This window comes from Petromyzon marinus, chromosome 50 (genome assembly GCF_048934315.1).
Source record: "Petromyzon marinus isolate PM22_M1 ecotype Great Lakes invasive population chromosome 50, UKy_Petmar_22M1.pri1.0, whole genome shotgun sequence".
Classification (NCBI taxonomy): domain Eukaryota; kingdom Metazoa; phylum Chordata; class Hyperoartia; order Petromyzontiformes; family Petromyzontidae; genus Petromyzon; species Petromyzon marinus.
Window position 1 is genome coordinate 4,865,722 of NC_133716.1, and position 20,731 is coordinate 4,886,452.

The 20,731-nt window shown below is 51.2% G+C and overlaps 1 protein-coding gene across 1 annotated transcript in view; it reads right to left on the minus strand.

Moving 5' to 3' along the window:
• Positions 1 to 20,731, minus strand: part of LOC116953197 (sulfhydryl oxidase 2-like) — a 34,628-nt gene that overhangs the window by 5,585 nt on the left and 8,312 nt on the right. Inside the window, exons 3-10 of the mRNA XM_076074810.1 lie at positions 13,729 to 13,829; positions 13,009 to 13,057; positions 11,728 to 11,818; positions 10,636 to 10,741; positions 8,820 to 8,968; positions 6,560 to 6,712; positions 4,441 to 4,570; positions 579 to 701 (exon numbers count right to left, since the gene is read on the minus strand). Coding sequence (XP_075930925.1) covers positions 579 to 701; positions 4,441 to 4,570; positions 6,560 to 6,712; positions 8,820 to 8,968; positions 10,636 to 10,741; positions 11,728 to 11,818; positions 13,009 to 13,057; positions 13,729 to 13,829 — 902 coding nt within the window. The remainder of the gene's footprint in view (positions 1 to 578; positions 702 to 4,440; positions 4,571 to 6,559; positions 6,713 to 8,819; positions 8,969 to 10,635; positions 10,742 to 11,727; positions 11,819 to 13,008; positions 13,058 to 13,728; positions 13,830 to 20,731) is intronic.

Consider the following 20,731-nt stretch of genomic DNA (forward strand, 5'->3'; position numbering starts at 1 on the left):
GAAGGGATGGAGAGGGGGGGAGGGAGCGGGGGGGGGGCAGAGAGGGGGAGGAGAGGTCGGCATTTGCCATCGGGGGGGGTGGTGGTGGTGGTGAGGCTCGAGTGAGTTGATGGCCGTGGTAAGTGGCAACAACATCTCTGCATCCATAAGATGGGCCCCTGCCCACTTGTTTTTGCTCATGGAAACACATGCATTGACGCACTGGTGCTCCATCTCCCATTTACAACCTGGCAGGGCGGAGCCAGTGGCAGAAATTCCACGTTCTTCGAGCGAGGATGAGTCCTCTCCGTAAGACAGAACCAACCAATGTGGACTTCCCTAATAAGGTGACCTTCATCATAAGCTTCGACCCCAGAGGGATGATTGGCCGAGTCAATCAGCCAGGAGGTGTCAAAGTGGGCATAATAACAACCACCACCACCACTCGCCACTAAGTGGCGGTGACGTCACATCAGGCTCCGTATACTGGAAGGCCGTTTACACATGCTGGCAGAAGGTCACGGGACAGACCCACGGGTGCCATGGGTTGACCGGCCGAGCTCGCAAAGAAGGAACCCGGGACACGCCAGCGCATGCACCTGCATCTTGTTGTTGATGACGTCGCGCACGGCGTCGTACGGGAGCCGCTTGAGCGGCAGCTTCTCGAGCCACTCGTGCAGCGTCTCCAGCAGCTTGCGCACCGCCGGCCTCCCGGGGAACAGCTGCACGTACCACAGCATCGTGGGTCATTAAAAAAAAGTTGCGGCACGGCACGCATAGCGGTGTGTAGTCACATTTCCCAGGGGCGGAGAAGAGGGGGACAATCCTGACGCAACTGGACCATGTAAATGGAGGAGGGGGTAGAAGGTGGCGGAGAGAGAGGGGGCCCCCAACCGAGTGAGGACACCAGGTCAGGGAGGAAAGTCAACGTGGGTCGTTTTGAATCGCGTGCGTCAGTGTATGTACACGCACAGTGAGGGAAAAAAGTATTTGATCCCCTGCTGATTTTGTACGTTTGCCCACTGACAAATTATTAGTCTATAATTTTAATGGCAGGTTTATTTGAACAGTGAGAGACAGAATAACAAGTAAATCCCGAAAAACGCATGTCAAAAATGTTAGAAATTGATTTGCATTTTAATGAGGGAAATAAGTATTTGACCCCTCTGCAAAACATGACTTAGTACTTGGTGGCAAACCCCTTGTTGGCAATCACAGAGGTCAGACGTTTCTTGTAGTTGGCCACCAGGTTTGCACACATCTCAGGAGGGCTTTTGTCCCACTCCTCTTTGCAGATCTTCTCCAAGTCATTAAGGTTTCGAGGCTGACGTTTGGCAACTCGAACCTTCAGCTCCCTCCACACATTGTCTATGGGATTAAGGTCTGGAGAGTGGCTAGGCCACTCCAGGACCTTAATGTGCTTCTTCTTGAGCCACTCCTTTGTTGCCTTGGCCGTGTGTTTTGGGTCATTGTCATGCTGGAATACCCATCCACGACCCATTTTCAATGCCCTGGCTGAGGGAAGGAGGTTCTCACCCAAGATTCGACGGTACATGCCCCCGTCCATCGTCCCTTTGATGTGGTGAAGTTGTCCTGTCCCCTTAGCAGAAAAACACCCCCAAAGTATAATGTTTCCACCTCCATGTTTGACGGTGGGGATGGTGTTCTTGGGGTCATAGGCAGCATTCCTCCTCCTCCAAACACGGCGAGTTGAGTTGATGCCAAAGAGCTACATTTTGGTCTCATCTGACCACAACACTTTCACCCAGTTGTCCTCTGAAGTTTGCCAATGAACATCTGAATGATTCAGACGGGCATGTATATGTGCTTTCTTGAGCAGGGGCACCTTGCGGGCACTGCAGGATTTCAGTCCTTCACGGCGTAGTGTGTTACCAATTGTTTTCTTGGTGACTATGGTCCCAGCTGCCTTGAGATCATTGACAAGATCCTCCTGTGTAGTTCTGGGCTGATTCCTCACCGTTCTCATGATCATTGCAACTCCACGAGGTGAAATCTTGCATGGAGCCCCAGGCCGAGGGAGATTGACAGTTCTTTTGTGTTTCTTCCATTTGCGAATAATCACACCAACTGTTGTCACCTTCTCACCAAGCTGCTTGGCAATGGTCTTGTAGCCCATTCCAGCCTTGTGTAGGTCTACAATCTTGTCCCTGACATCCTTGGAGAGCTCTTTGGTCTTGGCCATGGTGGAGAGTTTGGAATCTGATTGATTGATTGCTTAAGTGGACAGGTGTCTTTTATACAGGTAACAAGCTGAATTAGGAGCACTCCCTTTAAGAGTGTGCTCTTAATCTCAGCTCATTACCTGTATAAAAGATCAATCTTTCTGATTGAGAGGGGTCAAATACTTATTTCCCTCATTAAAAATGCAAATCAATTTATAACATTTTTGACATGCGTTTTTCTGGATTTTGTTGTTTTTCTGTCTCTCACTGTTCAAATAAACCAACCATTAAAATTAAAGACTGATCATTTCTTTGTCAGTGGGCAAACGTACAAAATCAGCAGGGGATCAAATACTTTTTTCCCTCACTGTATGTATGTTGAACTTCTTTCGCACCGTACGTAGCCAACAGTGCTACTCGGAGGTGCGGGGGGGGGGGATGGACAAACAATCTAAGTGCGAAACACTTTTTTTTAAGAGATGGTTTATCAATCTAGAGTTAAAAGTGCTTGGCTCCCAGTGGCTTCCTAATATTGCCCTCGCAGTCACTGCCTTCGACTAAGCGGGCTGTGCGACTGTTTATACAGGTTGGGTTTTCCCAGAATGATTCTCATTCGTGCCCTCCAAACTTCACGCACCTCTCCTGGCTTTCGACATTCCTCCTGGAACCATCGACTGCAACCAGAACATCACCAACAGGCCCAATTACGCGCCTCTACTTCACGAATGGAAAATTAAAGGCAAAGCCAGAGGAGTGAAACTGCGGCCATGCAACCCAAAGCAACGGTCGTGTGCGGGGAAAAAAAAAAATCCCACCGCAGCCTGCACTCCTTTAGCGGAAGAGCAAAACTACAAGAACTCTCTCCCCGAATCCCTCTCGTCTGTGGCCAGCAGACCACGACAGTCGAATTAATCTCCCTAACGCATCGCCGCTGTTCGCAATCACAGACGAGACCAATTGCCCGTTTATATTTTGTGCGCATATATTTAACCCCAATTTTATCTTGAGTTGTGCCGTCGGCGTATTATTATCATCATCATCATCATCATCGTCAAGGAGGCGAATAATTCGGCTCAGATCTCGCGCACAAAAACAGCTCGCAAGAGGCGGATATCACAGAGCTGCCGCCGACACCGCTTCGAATGAACTCGACTCCACCCAGCAGCAACTTCGCCACCGTGCGATGTCCCGTCGTGCGGTTGGTTGTTCTTGTTTTTCCTTTCCCCCCTTTGCCCTGTCATTGGCGACCGATTCGCTGCACGGGTTTAATCATGGCCTGGATTCGAACCCAGGACGTTAAGCGGCGCCAGTTCGGCGTTGTGGTGGACTGCGAGTTGTAAAATAATAATAATAATAATGGTGATGGTGATGACGATGAGAAAATAATAACCAGATAATGTTGTGTTTCGCCGCGTGGGTAGAGAGTTATCAAGCCAGGATCAGAATTCGCAACGGAGGTTTTTGGGTTAGATCGTGTAAGTATAAATGTGTCGTGAACCCTCCACCACCCGACACAGCCAGTAAGGTTTGTGACGTTAACAAAACGTGCCAATTCGTTACTGCTCCGGCCCACCGGTGGATTTGCTCTCCAACACAGTGGTGGGCTGAAGTAGTAACTAATTGGCACGTTCTGTTTACGTGACAAACCTTACTGGTTGGCTGCATCGGGTGTTGGAGGGTTACGACACATTTATACATAGGCAGTCAAACCCAAAAAACTTCACTATTAATAATATTGGTCGCGAAAGCCTTACGTGTTAAACAGAATCAGTACCTTTATTTGGAATGCAGGATATCCGATGAGCTATAAAGCTCTTTTTTTCTTTCTTACTTCACATGTCCAGTACGGGGGGTAGGGGGGGGGGGCGAGTGTGCGGCGTGACCACCGTTAATTTGCGTGGCCCAACAGCGAAAGTTATTCCTACAAAATGCCCGCCGTAGAGGGCGCGGTGTAACATCAGGGTGCTTCAAAAAAAATGTTAACACTTCCGAGAATTTGCAACGACACCGCACGAAGCGTGCCTCCAGCCTCTGGAGACCACCTGGGGAAGATTCCAGGCGCGCGTTGACAATGATGACGTAACAAGTGGAGACTCTGACTTTTCTAAGCTATCAACATTACATTTGTTACCATGTTACAGTGTAATATCCGGTTGTTTTTTCCCCCCCCCCCCCCATTAAAAACGATAGTCCCGTATAAGCGTTAACATTTATTTTGAAGCAGCACCCCTGTATAAGTCCGCACGGTGTACGCGGGAGGGCCGGTCCGGCTCGTCACCTTGGCCAGCACGTGCGCGTAATCCTTCAGGGCGCTGAGGGCACTGCCCTCCAGGATGCGGTGATTGGCCACCTCAACGCGCAGAGAGTAGTGCAGCGCCGATTCCAGGTCGGACATGTACAGCGATGAGCTGCTCCCACACACACACACACAAAGACAAAGATCCACCCCGCCCGTATAGCCTTTCAACGGACTGTTGGGGAAAGTGCCGTTATGTTTAGCGAGCACCTATGAAGGCTGGCACAGGGCACCGATGATCGGGTGGGTGACCAGCACCCACCACGCGCCCCGGCTGCCTTCGTTTCCCCAGTGGTGATGTTCAGACGATCGCACCAGGTACGACTCGCCTGAGGCCGAGTCGACTTTAGGGGATAGCCCAGCACCTTTTTTTTTTGTTGGGTCTTTCGGTAAAGTCACGTAGATAGGTTCAAAGAAAATAACAAAAAGCTACGGCGTTTCGATCGCAACATCAGGAAAAGGGGGTTAGAGCTTCTAAAGGCAAACTGTTAATAAAGGTTTAAAATGGGCGTAGCTCAAATGTCAGCAGCATGGGGCGGGGCAGCGAATGTTAACGTGATGGGCAACGACCTCTATGGTGGTGGGTTTCTACCAATTCAAGGGCTGCAGGTAAAAATTATTATGTTAATGTGAGATCGGTGAGCGGCGTCCATGGTGAGCGTGCTGAGGTGGCTATGTTAATGTGAGAGATGAGCATGTTAATGTGAGAGATGAGCGTGTTAATGTGAGAGATGAGCGTGTTAATGTGAGAGATTAGCGTGTTAATGTGAGAGATGAGCTTGTTAATGTGAGAGATTGGCATGTTAATGTGAGAGATGAGCGTGTTAATGTGAGAGATTAGCGTGTTAATGTGAGAGATGAGGATGTTAATAATGAGAGATGAGCATGTTAATGTGAGAGATTAGCGTGTTAATGTGAGAGATGAGCGTGTTAATGTGAGAGATGAGCGTGTTAATGTGAGAGATGAGGATGTTAATAATGAGAGATGAGCATGTTAATGTGAGAGATTAGCATGTTAATGTGAGAGATTAGCATGTTAATGTGAGAGATGAGCATGTTAATGTGAGAGATGAGCGTGTTAATGTGAGAGATTAGCATGTTAATGTGAGGTGAGCGTGTTAATGTGAGAGATGAGCATGTTAATGTGAGAGATTAGCATGTTAATGTGAGGTGAGCGTGTTAATGTGAGAGATGAGCTTGTTAATGTGAGAGATTGGCATGTTAATGTGAGAGATGAGCGTGTTAATGTGAGAGATTAGCGTGTTAATGTGAGAGATGAGGATGTTAATAATGAGAGATGAGCATGTTAATGTGAGAGATTAGCGTGTTAATGTGAGAGATGAGCGTGTTAATGTGAGAGATGAGCGTGTTAATGTGAGAGATGAGGATGTTAATAATGAGAGATGAGCATGTTAATGTGAGAGATTAGCATGTTAATGTGAGAGATTAGCATGTTAATGTGAGAGATGAGCATGTTAATGTGAGAGATGAGCGTGTTAATGTGAGAGATTAGCATGTTAATGTGAGAGATGAGAATGTTAATGTGAGAGATGAGCGTGTTAATGTGAGAGATGAGCGTGTTAATGTGAGAGATGAGCGTGTTAATGTGAGGTGAGCGTGTTAATGTGAGAGATGAGCATGTTAATGTGAGAGATTAGCATGTTAATGTGAGGTGAGCGTGTTAATGTGAGAGATGAGCGTGTTAATGTGAGAGATGAGCATGTTAATGTGAGATGAGCCTGTTAATGTGAGAGATGAGCCTGTTAATGTGAGAGATTAGCATGTTAATGTGAGAGATGAGAATGTTAATGTGAGAGATGAGCGTGTTAATGTGAGAGATGAGCGTGTTGATGTGAGAGATTAGCATGTTAATGTGAGAGATTACCATGTTGATGTGAGAGATTAGCGTGTTAATGTGAGAGATTAGCGTGTTAATGTGAGAGATTACCATGTTGATGTGAGAGATTAGCATGTTGATGTGAGATCGCAGAACCACCGCCGCGTAGACATCGGCGTGCGGAGGTGGCTGTGTTGGTGTGAGAAATTTAACCTGTACGTGGCAAAACTGCTGTGCAGACCACGCTCAGGGCTCGTGGCAAACCTGTCAAATTCTCTCCAGGGGGGCTGCTCAGGATCCTCCTCCAGCTGCCCCTGCGGCTTGGGGAGGGGCGTCTGGCTGGATTCATGCGCGCTGCGTTGCACCCCAGGCAGCTGCCGCAGCGCGTAGGTGTAGAACGTCCGGATCTGGTATGCCCTGAAGAGACGCAGGCAACAAAGATCCCCCTCCCCCCCATCAGAATCGTGTACCCCGAGAAGACTGTCCGGGGGGGCAAGTGATGTTAACTACCTCGCCTGGTATACAGGAGGCCGTGGGTTCGATTCCGACCCCGACGCCTGCTGCTGTATATTTGGAGTTTGCGTGTCTCTCTCTCTCATCATCATCATCACGGTGGCTAGGAGATGTTAACTACCTCGCCTGGTATACAGGAGGCCGTGGGTTCGATCCCGACCCCGACGCCTGCTCTATATTTGGAGTTTGCATGTCTCTCTCTCTCGTCATCATCACGGTGGCTAGGAGATGTTAACTACCTCGCCTGGTATACAGGAGGCCGTGGATTCGATCCCGACCCCGACGCCTGCTCTATATTTGGAGTTTGCGTGTCTCTCTCTCTCTCATCATCATCACGGTGGCTAGGAGATGTTAACTACCTCGCCTGGTATACAGGAGGCCGTGGGTTCGATCCTGACCCTGACGCCTGCTGTATGTTTGGGGTTTGCGTGTCTCTCTCTCATCATCATCACGGTGGCTAGGAGATGTTAACTACCTCGCCTGGTATACAGGAGGCCGTGGGTTCGATCCCAACCCCGACGCCTGCTCTATATTTGGAGTTTGCGTCTCTCTCTATCATCATCATCATCACGGTGGCTAGGAGATGTTAACTACCTCGCCTGGTATACAGGAGGGCCGTGGGTTCGATCCTGACCCCGACGCCTGCTGTATATCTGGAGTTTGCGTGTCTCTCACCCCGTGGTCATCTGCGTTTTTCCCTCCACATTTAGAAACGTGCATTTAGAGCAATTGGCTGCAATAAATTTCCACATGATAATAAGCCATTTCGTTGACTGATCGTTTGTGGCCAGGTCAATTCTGAAAAAGAGCTACATAGCTGAGTGAGCCTCACCTGGCAAGATAAATATAGTATGTATGTTGAACTTATTTCGCACCGTACGTAGCCAACCGTGCTAATTCGTATACATGCATACATACTTGGCAAGGACAGGACTCGGTGTGCGTGGGTGTGTGCGCGAGTAAACATCCATCGTATCCACCAAGCACCGGCCTCCCATCTCCGCACTTCCAAATAAACACCCACGGGGCAGATGACATCGCAGCGATTCTACAACTGAACGTCCAAAACTATGGAAAAAAAAAGAGTTGAGGCGAGTTTTTTAGGCGTAAGCGGGCACTGATTCAGACCAACGCGGCACATGATGGAGGTGTGGTTGGCTAGCCCGGAGCCCGGCTTCCTTCCGTCTCCCCAGCAGTGCCGACGTTTTTACACACGCGCACACACCCACACCGAGTTACTCGTTTTAAAGGTCGAGTCGCCCTAACGCTCGCCCGGTTTTGACAACGTACGGTGTAAATCGCGTTTACCAGTGGGTGGATCAGGGCAGGTTTGCGAATAACAAAAATAATCGCCGCTTCTTAAATGAAACCTTTCCTTGCATGCGCGCACTTTAGTTCTACTCATTCAGCTGCCCCCTCGCCCGTCGAGGGTCAGCGACCCGCGGTGCCGACGCGATCGGAGAGTTCGCGGATTAAGTCAAACACGGTAGCTAAAAAATACTAATACAGGATCGGCACAACCAACGCCCTCACCCTTTGGTCTACACCAGGGGAACTGTAGGTACGTCGTTCAGCCCTAGAAATGTGAATGTTCTGCCTCATACGTTTATTTATACTATCCGGGACACCCCTTCCTCCGTTACCCTCCCCCCCACCACCGCCGCCCCCAGATAAACGAGAGTTAAACCGAGATTCAAAGGTCTCCCGTAAAAAAAATCCCTCGACAAACAGAAAACGTTTCGGTTCGTCGTACGACTTTGAAACGAACTCGTTCTGGAATGTAATTTACTCCGGCCGACTTCCACCGACCGATCCATGCCGTGCACTTGCATGCTTGCGTGCCTGCGTGTCTGCGTATGTGTCTGCGTACGTGTCTGAGTACGTGCCTGTGTGTCTGCGTGTCTGCATGCATTCTGCGTGCGTGTCTACGCGTCTGCGTGTGTCTGCGTGTGTCTGCGTGTGCGTTTTCGTCTCTGCATGCATGTGCCTGCGCCGTAGCTGCGATGCTCACACGGCAAGCCGCTCCCACCCGCCCTCTCCGCGGATGAGGATGCACGAGGGGAGGTCGGTGACGCTGAAGCGCTGAACCAGGCCGGGTTCCTGGGACGCGCGAACTCGCCGCACCACCAGCGGCCTGTAGCCAAACATATCCAGCACCACCTGGGAGAGCACAGAGACAGAGATTCCCCCCCCCCCACCCCCACGTAGCCTTTAACGGATTGTTGCGGCAAGGCAATTTGCTTACCTTACCTATACTTTGCACCCCTATCGTGTTTTTGTATTGTTTGTTGTTGTAGCGTTCTAACCCCGTTCCCCTACTGGACGTGTGTGAAAAAAGAGCTTCATAGCTCATCGGATTCCTCCAGTACAAATACAGCTTCTGATTATGATTAAGGCCAGAGCGCGAAAAGACCACGCCCGAGCCGCTTTGTATGCATGCTGAACTTCCTTCGCAACGTATGTAGCCAACCGTTTGTCTATCGAGTGCTGCATGTGTTCATGCCCCATCAGGTAACTATAACAAGGCTGAAGGTGCTCATTTAAGAAAGCGACAAAGAAGTGGAAGCCTCAGGGCTTGGTGTGATATCACAGCTGTGGCGAGTGGGAGTCAAACTCAGGTTTGTCCGTCGGGTTCATAGTGTTAGAAGCTAACCGCTGTGTCACCGCCAAATTTAATGGATTAGTCGCATCAAATTTGGCTACACCGCAGCAGCACATTTGAATGGTTGAAATGCCATTCAAATATAAACTAAACAAACTTTTTTATTTTTGTATTTTGGCAGGTAAGGCCCACTGAGCTATGTTGCTTATTTTCAGAAGCGGCCTAGGCCGCAAATGATAGCCCAATGAGGCGGTATCAGGTGGAAAATTTAGAGCAGCCAAATTACTCTAAAATCCTTCAATGCAAATTCTTAAACAGAATCAATATTCTGATTTAAAGCTTTCGTGACTGCAGGGATTCATTTTCTTGGTTCTTTCGGTAAAGTCACGTAGAAGGGAAACAATAAAATAATAAAAATATAAAATAATAATTCTCACGGCGTTTCGACTACAAGCAATCATCATCAGGTGTGATAATGATTGCTTGTGTTGCAGTCGAAACGTCGTGAGAATTATTATTTTATATTTTTATTATTTTATTGTTTCCCTTCTACGTGACTTTACCGAAAGAACCAAGAATAAGAATCAATATTTATTTATACAGCTGCCCAGTCGGGGCGGGTAAGAACGATACAACAACAAACAGCACAAAAAAACGACGGTAGTGCAAAGTACACGAAATATAAATAAATCACCCAAATGCACACAAATAAAACACTAAAGCATCCCCATCCTACCAGGCAAAGCTCACTCAGGCATTCACTTATTTTCAGAAGCGACCTGGCCACAAATGATACCTCAACAAAGAGACTGATCATTTGGACATTATAGCACCAAAATAATAAAAAATAATCTCAATGCATATTTCTAAACGAGGAGGGAAAAACCGGAGGAAAATAATCCACATGACCACCGGGAGGCGATAGACGCGCAAACTCCAAATATACAGCAGGATCGAACCCACGACCCTCCTGTGTACCAGGTGAGGTAATGAACATTGGCAGTCCAACGAATGCACGTTCAAATGCAATGGTGAACAAATGAATAAACGAACACCCCCCAACCTCCTGCATACCAGGCGAGCAAGAGAACATCTCGCCGCCACGCGAGAGCGCGATGCACGACGCAGCACAGGTGTCAGAGAGAGCTGCACACCATTGCGCTCGTGTTGGCAGCCACGGCCGGGACAGCGGAGGCTGGGTTTGTCGCGCGCCTCCTAGACCTACCTCCCTGCCCACGTAGGAGGTGTCGTCTTCGAAGACCAGCGCCAGGTAGCCGCCCGCCAGGGGTCCCCCTTCCATCCCTTTCAGCAGGGAATCCACCTCGGCCTCACTGGTCACACGGAACAAGCGCCGGGGATATCCCTCCCCGCAGAGCGAGGCAGAGCGCCGGGACAAATCGAAAGAGGTTCGTCGCCGATGTTGTGCCACGAGTGGAAATGGAACTTGCGTCGCCGGCTTCAAAGCGCGGCGAGCAGAAACCGCTACACTGTCGCTCCCCAATATGCAAAGACAAAGATCCACCACCCCCCCCCACCACCCCCGTATAGCCCGAGCAGACTGTTGGGGAAAGTGCTGTTAGCGAGCACCTATGAAGGCCGGAACGGCACGAGGGGGTGGGTGGCCAGCACCACGCCCGGCCGCCTTAGTCTCCCTAGTGACGATGTTTACTACACACCGCACCAGGTACTCATTTGAGGCCGAGTCTACCTAGGGGAGGCTCAGGATCGGTTCAGATAATCGTCACTGGTGCTGGCCGTGAGCGGGAATCGAACTCGGGTCGCCGGGTTCGTAGTGCAGCGTAGCGCTAACCGCAACACTACCGCTCCCAATGCACACACACGCACAAATAATTGCACACGCACATTGGTGTACTCATCTTAGTGGTTTTTTGTTTAAAATTATTTATGAACTTATATTACAATTGCTCTTTTGTCGGCATCGTGCTGCGATGAGACAGAAGACATTTCCGTTCGGAATTCATGAAGCTATCAAGTTGACAATAATAATAATGATGATGATATTTATAAATTGCCTTTCATCAAGGATCTCAAAGCGCTGTACAAGAAACAGCAGCAGCCACTCTGCATGACAAAAATCTCGGTGAACTAAAAAACGAAGACATGGCTCATTTTTTTTTTTAACCAAAAGCCTGCCCGGCCTACGCCATAGAAATGTGGAAATTTCCATTCGTGACTCAGGGGTGAGGGTGGGGGTGGCGTGAACAGGAGATGAGCGCCAACCTCAAAACGATCAATGTGTTCTTTTGTTGTCGTTTTAAAAACGGAGCAGGAAATCCTCAGAGACTCTGAGACTCACTTGACGGCCGCGAGGGAGGGCCCAAACGCCTCCTGCTTCTCCAGGAAGTCCACGAGCTTGCGTCGCAGCCCCGGGACGGTGCGCTCCCGGTCTGCGCGGCGACACAAAAACACAGCCCCGTCCGCGTACGCTCCCTCTCCCAGTCCCAGTCCGTCGGGGGGGGCCACGCGGCCTTCGTCTCCCCGCCCCCCGCGACGGCGTTTTATATACGCACCGCACCTGGTGCTCGTTCGAGGGCGGGAGGGCCCAGGATCCGGCCCAGTATATCGCTCGCCACGGAATGTCAGCCACGGCAGGGAATCGAACCTGGGCACTCGCGTGGGTACGCAGCACAGGTTCCCAACACGGTGCATTGGCTTGCTCGGTCAATGCCTTTTCTCAGGAGGGCGTCTATCTGGGTAGGAGCTCTCGCCCCGGGTGCGCCTTCATCACCATAAACTCACGCGTGGCAAACGACCGTAGGCAAATACGGAGAATGTATTCTCATGCTCACGGCACACGATAAAAATCGCATCGTACACCCCGTTACCAATTTACACACGTTACATCACCGCCCCACAGTGGGCTTGCGGAGGCCCTCATCCAGCAGTGGAGCGACCGTGGCTGCCGCCGATGCTGACAACACGCGTTTCGTGCCGATGCAAGCGAACGGGACGGAACCGTGCGAGAGAGACGATCGAAGCTCAAAAGCAAACGGAGACGACCTTTTTTTTTTTTAAATCACTCGTGTCATCGCGGAGAATATAATAAGCGACGAGGTAAATAAGCGGACAGCACGCCTTCGCACACCCGTGCACCTCCAAACACAGAGCTCATCAGCCCGCGTGGCCTTTCCGTTTAGGGGGGGGGAGGGGGGGAGAGTGCATAAATACAGGGGCATTCCTTCAAGCCAACCTGGACTTGTTGTGAACATCCGGTCGTAGAATCGCTGCGATGTCATCTCCCCATCGCCTTTTAGTTGAAGTGCGGAGGATGGGAGGCCGATGGTGGCGGCTACGATGGATGTTTACTCACGCGTACGCGCGCAGTGCTCTCCTTGCCAAGTATGTATGCATGTGTACGTGTTAGCACGGTTGGCTACGTACGGTGCCAAATAAGTTCAACACGCATGCTCTATCTATCTTACCAGGTAAGGCCTCACCGAGGCGCGTAGCTCTTTTTCAGAAGCGGCCTTGGCCATCACAAACGATAGCGCAACGAAGTGGCTCATCATCATCATCATCACGTGGAAATTTTATAACGGCCGAATAACTCTAAACGTGCGACGACGCGGACCCTCACCGGAGTGATCTTTACCGACGTCCGTGGTGTTGGAGAAGGGTGGGAAAAACTGAAAGGGAAAACGACATCAGAGGGAGCATCGACAACAAACCACGACCACGTGAACAAACACCGCAGCGGCTTCACGGCAACAACCGATCGCGCGCCGGCATTGGGGTACGGCTGCGTGGCGTCGCTAGAAAGTGAAAACCCCACGCCGCCGGCTCCACCGTCAAAGTCGGAGCCACGGAAAGGGAGCTCTTGAATCTGGACTTAAACAGAGGGGAGGGAATCAGCGGAGAGGTCGACCGAGATGGGGGGGGGGGGAGTGGAGGGAGGGTGAGAGTGGAGGGACGGTGAGGGTGGAGGGACGGTGAGGGTGGAGGGTGGAGGGAGGGTGGAGGATGAGAGTGGAGGGACGGTGAGGGTGGAGGGACGGTGAGGGTGGAGGGACGGTGAGGGTGAGGGTGGAGGGAGGGTGGAGGATGAGAGTGGAGGGACGGTGAGGGTGGAGGAACGGTGAGGGTGGAGGGACGGTGAGGGTGGAGGGACGGTGAGGGTGGAGGGACGGTGAGGGTGGAGGGACGGTGAGGGTGGAGGGACGGTGAGGGTGGAGGGACGGTGAGGGTGGAGGGAGGGAGGAAGGGGTGAGAGTGGAGGGACGGTGAGGGTGGAGGGAGGGGGTGCAGGGGAGTGAGGGAGTGAGTGAGTGAGGAAGGAGGGGAGGGGGTGAGCGTTTACCCGAATGCTGGGGTAGTAGCGAACTTCGAACTCCTGGCAGGTTTTCTGGTTGGCTTGCTCGGCGCAATCCATGACGCCGAGCATCACCGCCTGGCGCCAATCTGCTCACGGCGCGGCAAAAAGAGAAAACACGAGGGAGCGCGTTCCGCGGCGGTGTACAAGCGAGCGCGCTCACGTCACGGCGCCGAGACTCCTCCGTCGAGCAGTCTTCGTTCGTCAGCCTGCACCGCGCGACGTCGAATCGCTCACCTGCGACGACCGATGGTCTGCGACGCCCACGGATTGCGGCGTGGGGGCATGGGCAGCGGTGTGGCACAGCGCTCGCGAACCCCCCAGTTCAATCCCCCCCCCCCCCCGGAGACGGCTAACATCGGTGGGCAAAGCGAGATTCCAACCGGTTCCTGGCTCACCCTCCCACCTCACCGACCCAATGATGCAACGCGCACTGACTGGCATGGTGAAGTATAGCCTAGCCCCCCCCCCCCCATGGTATGTATTGATTGGTGGGGGGGGGGGGGTGGTGCAAAATACAGCGCTTCGGGTAACATTTGCAATGTGGGCCCCGCATTTTCAGGCCGACTGATCTCAATACTACGGATGATTCCGCATCCTTCGTAACCAACAGCAACGCGCGTCGCACGCACGCCAACCTGCTTCAGACGCCTCTCCGGTTACCGTCGTTTTAATTAACACTCCTGCGTTCGCATCTTGCGCGGCGGGGGAAGTCTGCCCCAGGGGGGGATGGGGGGGGGATGGGGGCAGGCGGGCGGGCGGCCGACACAAAACAATGAAACGGAAACGCCACTCTCAACGGGCAGAGCGTTAAACACCACGACGACAACAACAAGGGACCGGCGAAAAAAAAACCGCCGACGAGCGTAGAGAACAATTCACGGCAGAGCGACCGGCAGGAAACGGCCGAGTGGGAAAACAAAAAACACCTACAAAGCGGGCGCGGAGGACGGGGGTTGTTAACATGTAGCAGCGGGGTGAACGTCATCACGCGGAATTCCTGACTTTTTGCCCGGTGAACACGGCTCGCTCGAGATCACAATGCAGGCTCGATTTGGAATCGTGGCTCCAGCGGAGGCGTCGGAGGGGGGAATTCGAGGCGGGAGCGATAGCAAAAAGCAGCCAAGGGGCGCCAAATTTCTGCCATGTTGAAATCGAAAATGCAACGGGATGGGGCTTGGAAAAAATACGCAACGTTTAAAGGAGAAACATATGCCAGCTCCACTCTGGAATGCTCCACCATATACTTTTAACGAGAAAGTCAAAGTATCTAAATATCTACTCGCGGGTAAATTATTTCGTAATGCCGCTTCTGCTGCTGCGCTGGTCTTGGTGCACGCGCGTTTGTCAATTGTATAGTTGCCGATGGTACCGTTTTGTTTCATTTTGGGACCACGGCGTTGGTGATGAGCGTCCCGAGTTTGTTTTGTTTGTGCTCTTGCACCACTGCGCCAATGCATCGCCACAATTTTTGTTCGGCGCGTGTACGCGCGTTGAACTTCTTTCGCGCTGTACATAGCCAACCGTGCTAATCAGAGGTGCAGCCTAAAGAAAACAAAAGCACGGATACACGCACTATACAGGGACTCCTCTACTTATGAACATTCGACTTACAAACTTTCACAGATGCAAACAAACCTGTCCCTATGTCCAGTTGCAGCTGTTCAAGTTGTTACAAGTTTATTAATGACGAGAAGAGGAAGACAGCGACTGTGCAGACATCTCTTGGTCAGTTTTTCAGAGTAGAGAGGAAACCTAAGCACTAAAGGGAATTGGCATCCACATCTGCAGAACGTGAAGAACCAGTGGCATCTACATCTGTATAACGTGAAGAACCAGTGGCATCTACATCTGCAGAACATGAAGAACCAGTGGCATCTACATCTGTATAACGTGAAGAACCAGTGGCATCTACATCTGCAGAACGTGAAGAACCAGTGGCATCTACATCTGCAGAACGTGAAGAACCAGTGGCACCTACATCTGCAGAACGTGAAGAACCAGTGGCATCTACATCTGCAGAACGTGAAGAACCAGTGGCACCTACATCTGCAGAACGTGAATAACCAGTGGTATCTACATCTGCAGAACGTGAATAACCAGTGGTATCTACATCTAAAGAACGTGAAGAACCAGTGGCATCTACATCTACAGAACGTGAAGAACCAGTGGCATGTACATTTGCAGAACGTGAAGAACCAGTTGCATCTACATCTGCAGAACATGAAGAGCCAGTGGCATCTACATCTGCAGGAGATGATACAACTTTTAAAGCCATTCCCCGTGTTTAGTCTACACGCTGTACAACATGTTTGGAATCGACAGGAGTAAAGTTGGACTCACGAACAAATCGACTTAAGAACAGACCTCTGCAACCTAACTCGTTCATAAGTAGATATATATCTATATATACACAAACATCTATGTATAGTGACGGGATTTTTAACAGGTAAACATTACCTCATTGGGCACCTACGCAGCTGTGTGAACCACGCGCTCGGTTCTGGGTCAACCGAGTGTGAGAAATGTGGCCCCCCCCCACCCCCCATGCCTCTCCAGCCAAAAGCGTGGCCACGTCGAGGTTCACATTTTTTGGTTCAGCCGTCGAGCAAAAACGGTGGTCACCGCGTCGTCGCACGGCACTTTCGGGTGCGCTTCTGCGGCCGTCTGGAACGTGTCTTCCTTCCGATATAAGGAAAGCCACTGGGAGCTATGGACTTTTGGATCAAGATTCAAAACTCGCTTCATAAGAACTGCTTCTTTTGTATTCTTAGCTCTTTCGGTAAAGTCACGTTGAAGGGAAACAATAAAATAATAAAATATATATAAAACAATAAAAATTCTCACGACGTTTCGACCATAACACAAACGGTCGTCATCAGTCACGAAAGCTTTAAATCAAAATTTGCTTCTTTTGTGTTCAGTTTGCCGTCCTTCCCCCCACACCTCCGATTCGCGCGGTTGGCTACGTACGTTGAGTAAAGAAGTTCACCGTACATACACATCAGCGGCTTTCCCCACCAAGGCTGGCGTGGTCTTGGGGGGTTGTATACATGTCAAACGATGTTCTGCGTCTCCACATATAAATTACACATTTTTGCTGACAGTTGTTTTTGTGTTTTTGGTCCGATTCCTATTTGCGTCATCGCTGTACTTTATTCATGTTTGCTTTTGTCATTGATTACCCGGGGTCGCTCATGCAAATGACACTCCCATTCTGGTTTCTCACGAGTCCTCACCTGGTTTAACTAAAAACAAGACTGAAACATGAAGCGTACATTCTTGTCCCATTCGGCCTATTGGCTCTCCAGACCAACATCATCCGGGGCAGCTTTTGCTTAAGCGAGCTTCTGGATAATAAGCGAGGCGAATTGGGCCAAGTCATCTTCTTTCCTTCGTACGGCTGATGGCGAAGATGCAGAGCAACGACCACCATCACATTCAGGTGGAGTAGTGTATCATCATCGCTGTGATGTTTCCTTAGTATTCGTGGCCCATGTGCAAGGCAAATGGGCAAACAGGCTAGGCTGATAACCGAAGAGAGAACAAGAGTTCTTCTAAAAAATGATTTTACCCATAATGCTCAACAACACATATGTAAATAACACACTTAGGCAATCCACTGGGGCTCATGCTGCCATCTAATTTCCTCCTGAGACTCCAAATGTAACAGGCACCGTTATTTCGGGGGCAGTTTAGCCGCACGCACGGTAGCAGAAAGCCACTGAAAGACGCGGTTGATGCAGCGCAAGCCTCCAAGACTTGGCCCCGACTGCGTCAACATTACCGCTCCGAGCGAGGCAGGAATTTTTCGCGCCCTTTGGGCAAACACCGCCGCCGCCCCTGTGCATTTATTCAGCGTCGTCGTCGCAGACTTTGGGTGCAAACCGCGAGACAACCGGATGCCTTTGGAGGCCCTCCCGATGCTTTTTCGGGGTCGTGCCGCACATCGTTTTGACCAATGCCCTCACCTTTTTCATCCACGTGCTGGGTGGGAGCTTCTTCAGCAGCTGAACCGCGGGAACCTTAAGCAGGAGTTGTCTTTGAGGCTTTATTTTTTTTTTACCCCGTAAGACAGAGCTCGTCCTCCTATGACGCCGTGTGTTTTCACAACGCGAATGTATTGATTGGGGAACGCGGTTTTTGTTATAACGCTGAATGCGTTATGGATGCGACGCGATCGAGCGAACGGAACTACGTCGCAGCACGAGGAGGAACGTGCGGTCGCGTCACGGCTGCCTCGGCGTAGCGTCATCACGCGAAGCGTTGGGATGCCCCGGACCACCGGCAGGAGATTCCAGGCACGCGTTGACAATGATGGCGAACAAGTGGAGACTGACTTTTTGAAGCTATTAACATTACATTTGTCATCATGTTCCAGTGTATTATCATCCGTTCCATCAAAAACTATAGTCGCATGTAAGTGTTAACTTTTTTAAGCACCCTGTAACTATAGATCATTCACTAGAACGGGATTTTTCCATCGCGCGGCGTCCTTCAGGAACTAAGCTACCGCCCGCCGCGTTAGAGGCGAAGGGACGGCACGACCGACCGCTGGAACCCGACCGGTGTTTTGACGCCACGTTTTGAAAAGCACCTGCGCTTGGGCCATCCCCTTTCCAAAGCATGCCCACTCCCCTTTAGTGGCTGTTTTCTATAATTTAAATTTTATTATTATATTATTATTACATTTTTTAACTAACATTTTCTTAATCTACGTCACTTTACCGAAATAACCAAATGAAATGTATGCCCCCTCCGAATGGCCGATGGACAGGTCATGGTGAAGCCCAACAAGATCGAACGGAAGAAAACGTGAGAACTTTTGACGAATGTAAAACAAAAAGAGCCGTAAAAGCTGAGCGGGGAATTAATGCCAGCGAAACACAAAGACCGAGTGGTGCAATAAGTTAGCCGTAGCGATTGGAGACATCTGCTGGACCAGGGTGGCGGGTGGTGGCGGGCGGGACGGGGGGGAGACACAACAACAACAACAAGAAAACACGGCATAACGTGTGCACGTGTAATGACAATAGAGCCTGCAAGCGGCGTGAAGGGACTAGTGGCCGCAGGAGGTTAATGACGGAGGTCAGCCTCCAGTGCAAATGCACTAGTGGCCACGGGAGGTGATGACAGGGGTATCAAGTTGTGAGTGTGAAGGGACTGGTGGCCACGGGAGGTAATGACAGGGGTATCAGTTGTGAGTGTGAAGGGACTGGTGGCTACGGGAGGTGATGACGGGGGTATCAGTTGTGAGTCCGAAGGGACTGGTGGCTACGGGAGGTGATGAAAGGGGTATCAGTTGTGAGTGCGAAGGGACTGGTGGCTACAGGAGGTGATGACAGGGGTATCAGTTGTGAGTGCGAAGGGACTGGTGGCTACGGGAGGTAATGACAGGGGTACCAGTTGTGAGTCTGAAGGGACTGGTGGCCATGAGAGGTAATGACAGGGGTATCAGTTGTGAGTACGAAGGGACCGGTGGCTACGGAAATGTTCGAGAAGGGAGCGTGGTCAGGTGACAGAAGGCAACAGTCGAGTCTGCCGGTAGAGCGAGCGTCCAGAGTCAGCGAGAATGATCCAGAAGGGGGGGGGGGGGCATGGTCTCGGTCAGTAAATAAGGGAGATGCGTGGGAGACTCGGGGCTGTTGCGGTGGGGTCTCTGCCTGATGTCAAGTGAACGTGTCTTCAATAAAGTGCCATCTCACGAGAAGTGTGTCAAGTCGCCATTACGCACGTGTTGAAAGTGTAAATCCATTGTCGTTTGCGAGTCCTCACAGAGCGATGACGGCGAGCTATTTAAAGACGGGGAGAGTATCGCCCCGAGCCTCGACGCTGTCTTGCGGGGGGGGGGGGGGGGTCCATGCTACGCCGGGACGTTTTCGGCCTCGAATTCGCCATGAACAACGAGAGAGTTTGGACTTCGTGTGGGGAGGAAGCCGGGAGAAAACGGAGGAAATCCAAAAAAAGGCGAAAGATCCCCCCCCCCCCCGTATAGCCTTAACAGACCGAAAGGCAAGTGCCGTTAGCGAACGCCTATGAAGGCTGGCACGGCACATGTGGGGGTGGGTGGCGAGCAGCACGCCCTGCCGCCATTGTCTCTACCCCAGTAGCGATGTTTACACACCGGACCAGGTACTCATTTGAGGCCGAGTCAATCTAGGGGAAGCCCAGGACCGGTTCAGATAATCGTCACTCGTATTAGCCGGAGCGGGAATCGAACTCGGGTCGCCGGGTTCATAGGGCAGCGCACCAACCACTGCACTACCGCTCCCAAAGACAAAGATCGTATAGCCTGTAACAGACCGTTGTCGGGCAAATGCTGTTATCGAGCACCTATGAAGACCGAAACGGCACACGAGGGGGTGGGCGGCCAGCACCACGCCTGGCCGCCTTTGTCTCCCTAGTGGCCATGTCTTTACGCACCACACCAGGTACTAATTTGAGGCCGAGTCGACCTAGGAGGAGGCCCAGCACCGGTCCAGATAATCGTCACCGGTATTGGCCGTGTGCGGGAATCGAACTGGAGTTTACCGGGTTCGTAGCGCAGCGCGCCAACCACTGCACTACCACACACACGTACACGCATGTACACGCATGTACACGCATGTACACGCACGCACGAGAGGGCAACACTTAGCGTTGGCATTTCCTGGCCGCAGCGTAGACACAGGCCTACAGGGGGGATAAACAAAAAAACCCCACACCTGGAAAGCCCTGGTGGATACTTATCCAAGCACATAACCTTATTCGACCCCTGCCGGGCTACGCATTTGCGGCACTTTCGCTTGCAGGGCACAGATAGCTCCTCAAAATTCTAATTCCGTCCCGAGAGTAATAGACAAAGAGGAAGACCGTTCCTCTTTGACCAAAATGCTTTTTTTCTACCGTGGAGCAGCGACGCCCCTCTCTTGCTTTCACGTCTGCCATTGTTGAACTTCTTTCCCACCAGCATCCGGTTGATGGTACGTACATGGTCGACGATGGTGGGCAT